The 14,217-nt window shown below is 37.1% G+C and overlaps 1 protein-coding gene across 1 annotated transcript; it reads left to right on the top strand.

The window, feature by feature from the left end:
- Window positions 1–216: 216 nt before the first annotated feature.
- ankrd52b (ankyrin repeat domain 52b) lies at window positions 217–14,074 on the top strand. The gene is made up of 28 exons (XM_079241583.1): window positions 217–357; window positions 880–963; window positions 1,527–1,605; window positions 1,752–1,822; window positions 1,928–2,128; window positions 2,601–2,688; window positions 3,252–3,394; window positions 3,713–3,925; window positions 4,115–4,193; window positions 4,302–4,416; window positions 5,378–5,460; window positions 5,540–5,657; window positions 6,048–6,116; window positions 6,491–6,631; window positions 6,748–6,804; window positions 7,699–7,810; window positions 7,886–7,957; window positions 8,423–8,624; window positions 8,759–8,846; window positions 9,373–9,490; window positions 9,579–9,798; window positions 10,158–10,245; window positions 10,334–10,417; window positions 10,738–10,883; window positions 11,088–11,170; window positions 11,374–11,456; window positions 11,631–11,722; window positions 11,845–14,074. The coding sequence occupies exons 1-28, from the start codon at window positions 331–333 to the stop codon at window positions 12,033–12,035; spliced, it is 3,147 nt and encodes a 1,048-aa protein (XP_079097709.1). The 5' UTR covers window positions 217–330; the 3' UTR covers window positions 12,036–14,074.
- The last annotated feature ends 143 nt before the right edge of the window (window positions 14,075–14,217 follow it).

Genomic DNA, 14,217 nt, shown 5'->3' with positions numbered 1-14,217 from the left:
TAAATATCTGGTTTTAGTTGCCTTCTGATTTTCCAGTTCTTGTATTGTGGTGTTGTCAGTTTATCTTTATATACAGTATATGGGTTTATCCCATAGACATTATTAAATGTCTCTTTATTAATGTCTATGTTTTTATCCTGCTGACGCGCGGAGTAAAAAAAAAAAAGTTTAAACCCCTGAAATCACGTTTTCTTCACTTCTCGCGATGTTTTGTGAACTACACAACAAATTGCTAAATAAGCTAAAGCTAGGCTAACGAGCTGCAATGTAGTGATAAATGATAAAGGTTACACCAAGTTTCAATAAAGGCCCTCTCGGAGTAACTGGGACATGGAGTTAAGAAGTATCAAGGACCAGGTAGTTAATAAAACTTTTGCTGCGGTCTAACTTTATCCTAGAAAGCTTGCCATACTGTTGTACATAACTGCTAGTATGTTGGCTAAATGATAACGAAAGTTTACTGCATGGTTATTTAATTCCTTATCATGATAAGTTAGGTTAAGTTTAGATTGATTATAGCTTGCCACAGCTAATTTATCTTTTGGTATTATTTGTTTTCATTGTAAAGTGAGAGTTAGACACTTGCATTAGGAAAGTATCGTTGTAGGTTCACAAATGAACCCCTAAAACGTATAAAATATTACAAAACACCTTTAAATTTATCTGCTCATTGTACAGTTCAAAAAGCCCTTTATTTTAAGAATTTGCTTAATTTGGTCAGATTCAAAGGTTTTTATTATCTTATGGCACATAGATTTAAAAACTTTTATTGCTGACCGTGATTTTTGTCCTTTTATTTTCGTGTTTTATGGTGGGTTTGTTGTTTGTCCCTTTTTAGGTTATTATTTACCTGTACTGCTTGACTGACTTCTTTTTCAGTCCCCTCTGGTCCAGGCCATATTCAGTCGAAATGCAGAGGATGTGACATTTTTGTTGAACCATAATGAAGAAGTAAATACACAGGTAGTATCATCCAGCATCGACTCAACATCCACAAGTTAATGTGTCAAACTAGTGTTTAACATATTCTGAGTATACTTAGATTGGATATTGGGTTCTGCCATAATCTTATTGTCATACTTTAGTCTTCACTGCAGTATTTCTAGAAGTGTCACTTTTTGTATATATATTATGGTACTGTCTGTTTTCATATTTGACACAGCCAACTACTTGCCACTTTGACATAGGGATTTTCAGAGGATGCTCCTGATTTTTACAGGAAATATGCCAATATTTGGTATGAGTACTCTAGCCATTTTGCAAGAACTTAAAAGTTATGGTGCTCATTGCTTTGACCTCAACAATCTTTATGCTGGAACTTTCTTTTGAAACTTGTTTTATTAATCAAACATTTAGTAAATTCAAAACAGCCTTTATGGTAGTTCTCACTGTGGTAGGCAATGTATAGTTTTCCCTTTTATTCCATGATAATCTGCTGCTGTGGACAGATTAATAAACTGAAAACTATTCTAGTTGAAGTCTCAACATACAGCATTATGTGAATGATTTCTCCCCTCTCATCTCAGGACCAAGAACAAAGCACACCACTTCATGCTGCTGCTTATTTGGGAGATGTTCCTATCATGGAGCTGCTAATTAATTCAGGTAATTTTATTAAGTATGCTGTTGTAAATAAGCACTGCATTCAGCCTAGTAATAAATCCAAAAAATCTGTGACGTAAAGAAGAACTAAAACACACCAAAAATACCCACAGAAAAAAACAGTGATTTGCTTTTTTTCCTTGTTATAGGTGCAAATGTTAATGCTAAGGACCAGGGGTTGCTTACTCCTTTACACCGTGCAGCTGCCTCAAGAAATGAAGTATATCCCTGTTTTCGAAGCACTAACACAGAATTAAAAGTCAGTTCTAACAGATCTTGCCAATTCACTTTATTTTCTGATTTTTTTTTTTCCTCCCTTTTACAGAGGGCTGTGGAGCTGCTGCTTAAGCACAGAGCAGAAGTCAACATAAAGGACAAATTCTGGCACACACCTTTACACATGGCAGCTGCAAACTGGGCCACAACCTGTGCCAAGGCCCTCATACCACATGTTTGCAGCTTGGATGTTACTGATAGATCAGGAAGGACGCCACTTCATCATGCAGCGCACAGTGGTCACAGAGAGGTAATTCCTAAATTTCATCAAATTAGCAAGAATTATCCTTCAGACCATTAAGAGTTTAATATCTTTATGTGGTTTTTTTTCCAGTTAATGACCGGGCTTAAAGTAGATTAAATACCTTTTTTATGTCTTACTCTGTTATTTTTTTAATTATTATTATTACCTTATCAAGCACCAAGGAGAGAGAGAAACAGTACTTCAGTTCATTTGTATGTTCAACAAGTACAGCGAATTGACAATAAAAATGTTTTGAATCTTTGAATCTTGAATTTTTTAAAGGTGTTCACTTGCAAAACAGTTGTTTTTTTTGCCTATATAAATAGCCTAGCATGTTATTTAACCTTTTTTTTTTGGGCTTGCGCTTCTGTGTAAGCAAAATGTGTCCTAAATTAGGCTCATGCATGTTTGCTTACCTGGTATCCAAAGATGAGACTGCACAGACATTCTGCTTTACCCACTTATTTAATCTCTGCAGATGGTGAACTTGTTCCTGTCTAAAGGTGCCAATGCAAATGCCAAAGATAAGAAAGAAAGGCAGCCAATTCACTGGGCTGCACACCTCGGTGAGTGTAAAATTGTTTTTAAAAGATAACGCTTTTTTCTTCTTAATTGGAATATAAATTTAATTTAAGAGTACAAGCTGAAAGAGACTGGCCTTCCTTTGGTTTTCAGTCATATAGTCATATTTTGTCTATATTGTTTTGTGTCAGCCACTTTTTTTAATCAAATAAGTATTATATTTATTGTAATGTGTAGAAATGTTGTTTTACTAGAGAATTTTTATAAACAAATCATGTATTATTGCCATTGTCTGAGACGCAGGCACTTAAAAGAGTTGAATGTTACTCTGTGCTTGTAGAGATTGTTCACAGCTCATTTGTAGTCATTGCTTTAAAATCTACTTTGTTATTCATCTCAACCCCTTTAAAAAAAAAAAAAAAAGATCAAAGTACTACTTAAATAGTTAAATTAGCAAGTCACAGGCTAGGAAACGAATATGGTATCTTATGTTGTGTGAACATTAAGAAAGTAGAGGTCCAGTTGCCTTTATACACGTGGATTACTGGAATGGATTACTGACTACTACATCAACATTTCTGAAGTTAACATTAAGCTCTTACTCCAGGATATGTGGACGTCGTGAAGCTGCTGGTGGCTCACAGTGGAGACGCGACGTGCAAAGACAAGTGTGGGTACACTCCACTCCACGTCGCAGCTGCCAGTGGACAGTTAGATGTGGTCATGTATCTGTTGGGACTTGGGGTGGAGGTAATGTGTCTGTAGCTTGGTCATATCACTGATAGAATTGTATTTATTCTTGTATATTTTTTATGAGACAGTACTTTTATATTGCTGAAAGATATCCAAGTATTTGCATATGTCATATTATTTTAGTTTAAAATTGCAATGAAGATCCCAGAAAATCTTTTCAATCTTTTCATGCTTCAAAACAAAGAAGCTCAAAGTTATCCATACTTGCATGTAAGATTAGGTCTGAAACATGTTTTGCAGAGCTTCAGGCTTGTGCTCATGTATTGTCTAGTTGTAAAGGGAAAAAATACATTTATTTATTTTTCTTTGTCCCAGACTGATGAACCCAACATTTTTGGGAACACAGCACTTCACATGGCCTGTCAAATGGGACAGGACACTGTGGCCACTGAACTGGTAAACTGTGGTGCCAACATCAACCAGCCCAACTACCATGGTAACACACCACTGCATCTGGCGGCTGCTTCATCCAGCGGGGCACTGTGTCTAGAGCTCCTTGTCAGCAATGGTGCTGATGTCAACATGCAGGTAAATTATGATTATTATTATTGAGAGGATTTGATATGAACGAGAGTAGATGCAGACAACAAGGTAAACAAAAACCAACCTCACAGGAATTTAGCATTCCTGGTCTGTAGAGAAAATGTCTAGTTTTGAATGGACATCCTGCAGATTGTGATGATTTATGTCAATGTTTTATTTGTATGTGTTTAACAGAATAAAGAAGGAAAGAGCCCTCTACATATGGCTGCAATGCATGGACGTTTCACAGGCTCTCAGATTCTCATCCAAAATGGTAACATAAATTATATGGGAAGAAATAACACTGAGATATATATTTATAACAGCCTGATGTAGCATGTAATTATTGGTGGAAATGTGTAATTTTCTCCTCTTTGTGTAGGTGGGGACATTGATTGTGCTGACATGAATGAAAACACACCCCTCCATGTTGCTGCCAGATATGGTCAGGAGTTGCTGATCAGCACTCTGCTGACAAACGGTGCTGATAAAACCAGGTAAGTTTGTCTGAAGCTGAGACTGATGATGGATAGAAAATGGAAGTTACTGGGATCATAGTTAATGCCTTTGCACGATGGGACCGATGCGAATAAACGTAGCAAAATATTTCGAAGGTGAATTTCACATCAAGCCACGACAACAGTGTGCTGATACATAAATATAAAGGACAAAAAGGGAGGGGTACAGGGTATTTTAGAAAAAGAGTGGAAAACTTGGGGAGTTTCATAGTTTGGTTCAGGAGGTAAAGCTGAACCACAGCCGCTTCAGCATGGACTTTAGGTTGTCGATGGGACAGTTAGAAGATGTGCTTTAGCAGCTTTCTGCTTGTTTTAAGAAGCAAAGCGGAAACAAAGGCGCTCTGCCATGGTGACACAAAAGTCTGAATGATATGGCAGCGACAAATTGACACCGGCATAGCTCACAACCGGTGATGTATTACTCAACATGCCTTGTTTGATTGGTCAAATATATATCTGTCAGATGCAAATATTAGAAAAACCTTACTCAGTTTGAAAAAGTAAAATTTGCAAAATGACTGGATGGAGTTTTGTCACTGATATGAGTGTTCACTTTGATTTGACATTAATTCCATAAAATCCTTTACCATGCATTTTTTTCAGACAAAATATTCAGAGTAGGCGTGTAAAGACCTTTATAGTTTTACAACAACAGAAAGCATTCAACTTTTTTGTAGAGGCACTTTGGATGGGAGGACATCATGTGCTTCCTTCCCATACTGAGGTTTCTGCATGTCAGTGTGTCACCGTAGTGAATGGCCTGTAACCACAATCAACACATTGACAGAATTTGAGATTTCATATCATATGACATGCTGACAGGCATAGACTGAAATTGCAATCTCAAATTTCTGTTTTAGCATTCACACCTGACCTAATATGCTATTAGACCAATAGCAAATACCGTACTCATACTAACTAAACATTATGATTTCTAAAGACAGGGGATTCATGGGATGCTTCCACTACATTTGGCAGCACTGTATGGCTTTCCAGACTGTTGTCGCAAGTTACTATGTCATGGTAAGAATTTAATCTCTGCTTCATCATATTTCAAATATCAATGCAGCTAAATGCTGTTTATTGTGTCTGTTTTAACCAGGTCACTTTTACAACATCATGCCCGCTCCGACAGGCGACCAAATACCAACAGTGGGGTTTGATATTAACCTCTCTGATGATCATGGAAGAACCTGCCTGCATGCAGCTGCCTCTGGAGGGTGAGCACTGAATGGACATATTGATGCTATCTGTTGCTGCTTCAAATTTACATCTGGACTTCAAATTTTGTTTAAATGAAGTGTAACCAGCATCAGTCCTTTTTGCTTGGCTCTAATTTAGAAACCTGATAATAAAAATGATATTGTGCTGCAAAGTTCAGCCTACAATGTTGTTCTTACAACATTAATGGAGGGGAAAAGTTTATTTAACCTCTAAAATAGTAATCTGCATAACCTTGCCATGAGATTTGCATCATAAATGAGCTACTCGTTGGATAATGAATGTAGAATATTTGTATCCATTTTAAAGATGTTTGTTGGCTGATATACACAGTTGTCAGACAGTTTATTTTTTAACTTAAACAATTGTATTTATTTTTTGTTTTGCAGAAATGTTGAGTGTCTAATTTTGCTGTTAAATAGTGGCGCCGAACTGGATATAAAAGACAACTTGGGAAGGTAAGCTGTGCTTAAAAGCTGCATTTTATTTTAAATTATCCAATCCAATCCACTTTATTTATATTTCACATTTCATAAACCTAAACAGTTTCCAAAATTCTGCGCAGAATAAAACAATGTTACAATACTAAAATATCAACAAATACAAAGTAATAAACTTAAAATCAATCCCAATAAACAGGTGAAAAGCAATAAATAATTTGATTAAAAATTAAATAAATAATAAATAAATAAAAAGACACAAAGGACCACACAACTCTCAGTGTTAAAAGTAAGAGAATAAAAGTGAGTCTTAAGATGAGACTTAAAACACTCCAGGGTGGGGGCTGTTTTGACATTTTGCTTCCTAACACCACACCTGCTTTTTCTCGCAGATCTCCTCTGCACTACGCTGCAGCAAATGGGAACAGCCAATGCACAATCTCCCTGGTCAGAGCCGGAGCAGAAGTCAACGAGGCGGATCTGACAGGCTGCAGCCCTCTGCACTACGCTGCTGCTGCACACACCTTCTGTGGGTGAGAGACATTTCATGTTTTACACATTTACTACAAGGTAAGAAGGACAGCACAGTGTGGGCAGTTCTGTTTAAACAATCATGTTAAATTTTAGGGTTTTGTCTTTTTATCTGCAGAGCAGGAACAAACTTCAAGTCAGTCATCAGTGTGGAAAAAGAACACGAAGCTTCTTTGTAAGTCACATTATCTCAAAGGTCAAATGTTTATTTTTTATGTAACATTTTTGTATTCTACTTTGCACAATCTCCATTAATTTTGTTTTAAAGGGGTGATAAGCAGAAATTATTTCTGAATTGAAGTAATGAAAAAAAATCACTATGTTGATAGTCAATATTTGGCATCAGTTGCTACCTCCTCCTTCCTCGAACAGACCTCCCTTCCTATAAAGGCTTTAGAAAGCAAACAATGGCACTGTGTATTTTCAAAGGGAAATGGTGAAGAACAGAATAAAATGTTCACCTGAAGAAAGCCAGGATCCGACTTTACCTCTAAAATAAACTACAATCTTTGGCAAAGAAGTTGCAGAATAAAGAAAAAGGATGGAACCAGATCAACACTGGCTTTGTATTTCCCAAGTAGAACACTGCTAATGCTAAAGAGACTAGCTCTTCTTCTAAGTACCTACATACACCAGTTGAAAGTTTGGACACACTTTCCTTTTGGATTTAATGGAAAAGTGTGTCCAAACTTTTAGCCGGTACTGTGCATGCTCTAAGTTGCTTTGGCATGTTTCATAAAGTGGTGATATTGTTTGGTCAGCGTTTTTGGACATTCATTTGCAGGTGAGGCAAGTGGTGGAGAGAGGTGGAGTGAGGTGTGGCTTTACTTTATATTTCTTTATGTCTCTTGAAGGAAAAAGAAAAACTGAAACTAAACTAAATACAAAAAATAATTTAATTCACACAATAAGAAGATACTTGTCAAATTATTTGTTTCAGTAATAAAAAGGAAGAAATACAATTTTATAAAACATGGATAATATCTTAATGTTACATCGTTGTTGCTGAAAAATGACAGAAATACCAGACAATAGATTTAAGATGTTTATTGGACTCTTGTGTATTCAGGTGTTTAGACTTCTTGCTTGATAACGGAGCGAACCCGACTCTAAAGAACAGCAGAGGTTACAGCGCCGTCCACTATGCAGCAGCTTATGGGAACAAACAGCATCTGGAACTGGTCAGTAGTTTGGTCTGAGTGTTTTTCTTCCTGTTTCTCAGGGCATCCCTAACCAAAGCTCTGTTACTCTTACAGCTTTTGGAGATTTCTTTTAACTGTCTCGAAGAGGTTGAAAGTAATATTCCAGTCAGTCCTTTGCATTTAGCTGTAAGTATGATAAAGACAATTATTTTAAAAAATAATACAGGCGGTCCTCGGTCCTCAGAACAAGTTTCGTTCTTACGCCGTGGCCTAACCTGAAATTCCACTAAGTGAAATTTTTACCCTTTAATACCCCTTTATTCACTAAATAACTATCTAAATATACGTAATATATATCACATTAATGGAAAAACAGTACAGGCAATTAAAATAGACATTTCAATTGAAATAAAATAAATATACACGCACTGAGGCGTCGTCTCAGCCTCCGCGTTAAGCTTTTATGGAACCTTGTAGCTTCAAAACTTGTTTTATTTTTTTATTTATTTAATGAGCATCGTAAAGTCGAAACAACGTAAGTCGAGAACCCCATAACCCGAGGACCGCCTGTGTCTGAAATTGATGGAATGTTTTTTTGATAAAGTTCTCATAGATTGCTATTTGTAATGTTATGCATTTTCATCACTGCAGGCATACTATGGTCACTGTGAGGCGCTTCATTTGCTGTGTGAGACTTTAGTCAGCCTGGATGTGCGAGACATTGAAGGCCAGACTGCGCTCCACCTGGCCACTCAGAGAGGCTTTTCCTCATGTGTGGAGGTTCTGTTGGAGCATCAAGCGTCCTACATGCTGAAGGATCACAAACACAAGTGGACAGCTCTGCACGCTGCAGGTATGTGAGGATCAGTGGGTATCTTTACTGTGGGACCAATCTTACATGACTGGTTTTTCTTTTCTTGCATGTTTCTGTTCTGAGCAAAAAATGTCTGTGTCACTAACGATTAAATTTTGTTTCCCCCATCACAGCTGCTGAGGGCCATGTAGACTGTCTGCTTTTATTGGTCAACAGGGAACACAGTGCAGACATCATTGACAGTCAGGACACACGGGGACAGTAAGTGACTTATTTTACAGTTTTCCACAATGCATAATAACTATGGTTTTCAAACTTGGACTGAATCAACAGTCCAAATAGTCAAAAATAAATTGTGTTTAATCTCAGATTAAATTCAACCTATTTTAGACCTGAAAAAGAAAGTTGTTTTGTTTTTTTTGCAGACTAAAAAACTTGTAAAATAATCATTGATTATTGATTCTACTCAATGGTTATTAAGCTATAACAAGTTAGTGACATGAATTTATATTTGATTGTCTTCTTTATTACAGAAGTAGATTATTTATTACACCAACAAAATTGACATTTAGCAGTCATTAGATAAACAGAATGTCGTACATTTAGACATTATAATAGTAATACAAATGTCTTCTGTATGAAGCTAGTTAGTATTTAAACCTAAGCATGTAGTACAAGTACAACCTGTGTTTACTGAAAGCTGCTATAACCAGCCAAGACCTTTATACTTTTCAGACATGGAACAGTTTTTCCTCCTAACCCTTACACAATGAATTTTGCTTTTCAGGACGGCTCTGATGCTCGCAGCTCTGGGACGTCACACTGACTGTGTCTACATCCTGCTGGAGAAAGAAGCGAAGGCTGATGCTGCAGATAAGCATGGCTTCACTGCTTTGCACAGAGCAGTGAGTTTAGTTTTTCACTCTACTAAACAATAATGCAATCCAGAGATTGTTTCCCTCTTACGCAGTGCCTTGTGTGCTCACTTTGCAGGCCATGTTAGGCAGTGAGGACTGTGCATCCGCTCTGTTGGAACATGGGGCTTCTGCTCTGTGCAGGGACTCTCGGGGGAGGACAACGCTACACCTCGCAGCTTCCTGCGGTCACACAAAGCTACTCCACACTTTGCTAAAGGCTGCTAAGAAAGCTGACCCTTTGGACTCCATGCTGGACTTCAGAGGCTACACGCCAACACATTGGGCTGCTTACCATGGTGATTACCGTCTCAGTGCTGAACAGACCAAATATACATAAAAACAAAGAAAACATGTATAAATGCACATGCTCTAGAATCAAATCAGATCAAACTTTATAGAGCACTTTGAGTTGCATTGTATGTATAATAAAGTGATTTACATTGGAAACATGAACGTGCCCCCCACCCCCATTCTTTTCCCATCATTTCCTATCAAATCCACATGACCATACATTTATCATGGTAACATGTGCATAAACATTGTTATATAGACACATATCAACATAAACGTACCCGCAGAAACGCAACAGACATCCAATGCACATGGGTGTGTGTATTTTTAGAAGTATATGTGATTTGTTTTCTGTCTTCCTCAGGGCATGAAGGATGTTTACACATTTTACTTGAAAACAAACTTTATAGCAACCAGGAAGGAAATCCGTTCACTCCTTTGCACTGTGCTTTGTGAGTGTCTCTGTACAAATTGTAGTAAAATTTTATATTTATATTTACAGTAAATAAACATTAATTTTAAAAACCTGTTTTTACACAGAGTCAGTGGACATGATGCTGCTGCTGGACTTTTGGTTGAGACTCTTGGCCCTCAAATTGTCCATGTTAAAGATGCCAAAGGAAGGTGGGCTCAGTTTTCATGTTGAATTTGTTTTGTTCAGTTTTGCCCATCTGGTCTGCAGATGGTAGAAAAGCAAACATATTCATTATTTGCACATTTTCAGCACAGTATTTTTTAATGATTATTTTTGTAGTCAGGATATGCCACAAAATGCATGATGTAAACATAGCAGAAAAAGTTTTTCTCTTGCAATTTTTTTCCTTTTTTTTTTTATTTTTATTTATTTTATTTTTTTTAGCAAATTTGTGAATACTTTCTGTATCTTACATGTTTTATATTGTAGAGAATTTTCATCATCCTGTATTTTGATGTGTGATGTGCAGGACTCCACTGCACGCTGCTGCTTATTCAGGAAGTGTTCCTGGGCTCCAGCTGGTTCTGACCCAGGGGACGGATGTCAACTCTGTGGACCAGTTTGGATGCTCGGCTGTAATGGTTGCTGCTGACTGTGGGCAGAGCATGGCTGTTGGTATGTGACTGAATTTGTTGAGGTCAATTTGTTCAAATGTTTTTGTTCTTTTCTGCACCTGAGACACCTTACAACAAACAGAACTTCTTCACTGTGGTTTTGACCCTCAGAATCCTACCTAACTACTACTCACATAGTATTACACACCAGTCTAGGCCTAAATTGTAATGGCCTGTGTGTTGTTGCCGAATTTTTGTATTTCAGAGTTCTTGCTGCACAAGGTGAAGCCAGATCTGACCCTGGTGGATGCTGATAATAACACCGCACTTCACTTAGCCTGCAGCAAGGTCATATGCACACACAAAATAACATCCTGTTTGCCTGCACTGCACCTTGTTTACCTTTTAGAGCTGCACTTATGTTTTGCTATAATTCACTTAATAAAATTCACAACAATGGAAGTTTTTATTGTCTTTTGGCTGCTAATCTTTTAGGCAGTTTAAACACCACTTTTTAAATCCATAAACACCCACTGTGCTTTTATCTGCAGGGTCATGAGATGTGTGCTTTGTTGATTCTGGGAGAGATCACCGACTCGTCCCTCATAAATGCAAGAAACAGCACTCTCCAGATGTGAGTTAAACTTAAAGCACCAACCTTCAAGATATGAACTGAAGATGTGACAGATTGAAGCATAATAGACATAATGTAATGGACTAAATCTACTTGTGAAACTATGGAGCTGCATCCATGTGAGGTTTCACTTGTCCTTGGTGCACTGTGCTCAGACTTCTCTTTGTCATGCAGGCCCCTTCATATTGCAGCAAGAAAAGGCTTGGCCACTGTAGTGCAGGTGTTACTGAGCAGAGGAGCAGCAGTCATGGCTGTAGATGAGGAAGGTAAGCTGCAAAAGGTGTATTCCTGTGAAAGAACATCAGTGTGCCCTATATGTCCTGGTCAGATGTGTGCATGGTTGATAACACTGTGGCTAAGCCAGTTCCTTTCCATATTTCTCCTGCAGGCCACACACCGGCTCTAGCCTGTGCCCCAAACAAAAATGTAGCAGACTGTCTGGCTCTGATCCTCTCCACCATGAAGCCTTTTCCTCCCCGAGAAGCTGACACGGGCACAGCCCCCCATTTTAGTCCCATCCTGAAGAATTGTGGTATTTCTGCCACCTGTGGATCCAGTGGAAACTTGTGTCATGCCTAAGTCAAGGACCACGCAGACACTATTGGTCTGGCAGAGGGAAATTTCATATAGCTGAAAGCCATGACCATATGTGTCATACCTCTGCACATCAAGCAAATGCTTATGCACACTTAGCAATGGTTGCTTCCCTTACACGTAGTCTTAAAAACACTAATAATAGCATTAGACTATCTTATCTGTTACAAGTTAGGAAGTACTAACAGTGACATATGACTGAAAGTTTATAATCTGCGAACTCTAAGCAAGCCTCCCCAGTTTAACCCTTTTCCAGTTTGAATCTTAACCCCCTTTTTGTCACGTTAGGTCTTTTTAAGGTGATTTAGTATTAGTTTTTTAGCCTGAGCCCTCCATCCTTTTTATTTGGGTGTAATTTATTGGCGGTAATTTATTGAAGTATCTAACTCCATGCCAGCTCAAATATTTATCTGACTTGCCTTTGAATTTGATGATAAGAAAATCAGTATACACTAAAAAAGTCCTTGTTGAATTTGGACTAGTAGCAAAAAAAACTATTGTAAGCAGCTTTAATGAACACTCAGCTCAGCCCTTAACTCTCCTCAGCATTGAGTTGGATGGTCATTGCTATATACAGCATTTGAGCCTGTGCAGACTAAAGGTTTCTTACAATTTACCAATAAGTGTGGATAAAGTTAAAAATGGAAATAGCTACAGGAGGGTGAACTTCAGCAGCTAAAATGAGCTACACACCGTCTGCAGGTGTATTTATACTTGATATAGTAAAACCAAAAAATTCATGGTCATTTGTTTCATTTGGTCAGAAGTAGAGAAAATAAATATGACAGATCCTTTTTTTATTTAAAATAGCTAAATGTTCTGTCTTTATAATATAGATCTAAACATATAATTAATGGCTTTTTTCCAGGTAGATGAAACATGGAGTTACTTGTTCTTAAGGAAATAATTACGAAATCATGAACCAAACAATGAGTGATTTGTTGCACCTGCTATTAGGAGAGCGTGAGCAGAGGGCCCTTTCAGGTAGTAGTTACCCTACTATGCAAGACTTTGCACGTCAACACTTCTTAAACTAATTTATGTAAAAAATAAAAATAAAAAACTTCATGTGTAGCACATGAATGTGTAGCACCGTCCTTGCCTCCCAGAAGTGTTGTGAGAAAATTGTGAATCATGACTTCATCATTTCAAGGTTGACAACACAAAATTCTTCCTCAGTCCAGAGTCTGATTTATATTCATTTCTGTGTACATCAGTATCTTACGCCTAGAAGAAAGGGAACATCAAGCCAGGTTAAAAAAAAAAACAAATCCTGGGATTTTGACTAATTTTCCTTTGGTCAAAATCTAAAATGTTCCTGCTCGTCCTCAGCTATGCAGAAATGCTAAGATGTTTGTTTGATTAATAATTGCCTCTTCAGATAGACTTTCTAAATATCTAATAGAGACTGTAAAACTTTTATGCAATTAATAACACTATTTTCTTATCCTGCTTCAGGTGCAGCAAACACTGCACCTATGTGATAACCTTATTATTCTAATATTACTTGCATTTTACATTTAATTTCAGTTTATCAAATGTCACAAATGTGGCTATAGCTCTAATCATATATTTCAGAGTTATATGTATTTATGAAATTTTTTTAAATGAAGTTAACCTTTTACCTGTATTATCTATAAAACGCAGGAATATTGATCATAATTAACCTCAGGTTAGTCTGTACTGTACTGTATTGTAAGTGCAATAACAAACACATCTTAAGCTGGATGTTGCATATCAAGTCTAAGTTGTCATACATCTGTCTAAAAACAGACTGAAAAGAGTTGAAGAAATGTTTAATTTCTCTTTTGGTAAGTACTGTTCCGCTATAGAGTGCTAATTTTAATTAATGGTGCATATCGCAAGTTCCCTTTTTAATGTTTTTGTATAAAGAAGTTAAAATCCAAAGACTTGTTTGAAATCAAGAAAAGTGGCCAACATTATAGAAGCTGTAACCATAAAGTGGCTGTTGCTAATCAAACTGTACAAAATATTAAAGGTTTGTCTAAAATGTTGTTACAGCAATAGTTTTGTGGTCTGTATTGTACAATGAATCTTACCATTGTAATGAAACACAAAAAACAAAATTAATTTGATTTTTAGATTGATTTTTTTGTATCTACTAGAAATAAAGTCCTCTAAGTCCTGTGTTTGTTTTTTATTTAAT

Source organism: Telmatherina bonti, assembly GCF_933228915.1.
Source record: "Telmatherina bonti genome assembly, chromosome: 6".
Classification (NCBI taxonomy): domain Eukaryota; kingdom Metazoa; phylum Chordata; class Actinopteri; order Atheriniformes; family Telmatherinidae; genus Telmatherina; species Telmatherina bonti.
The sequence above is the reverse complement of the archived record's forward strand: the minus strand, read 5'-3'. Positions and strand labels throughout refer to the sequence as shown.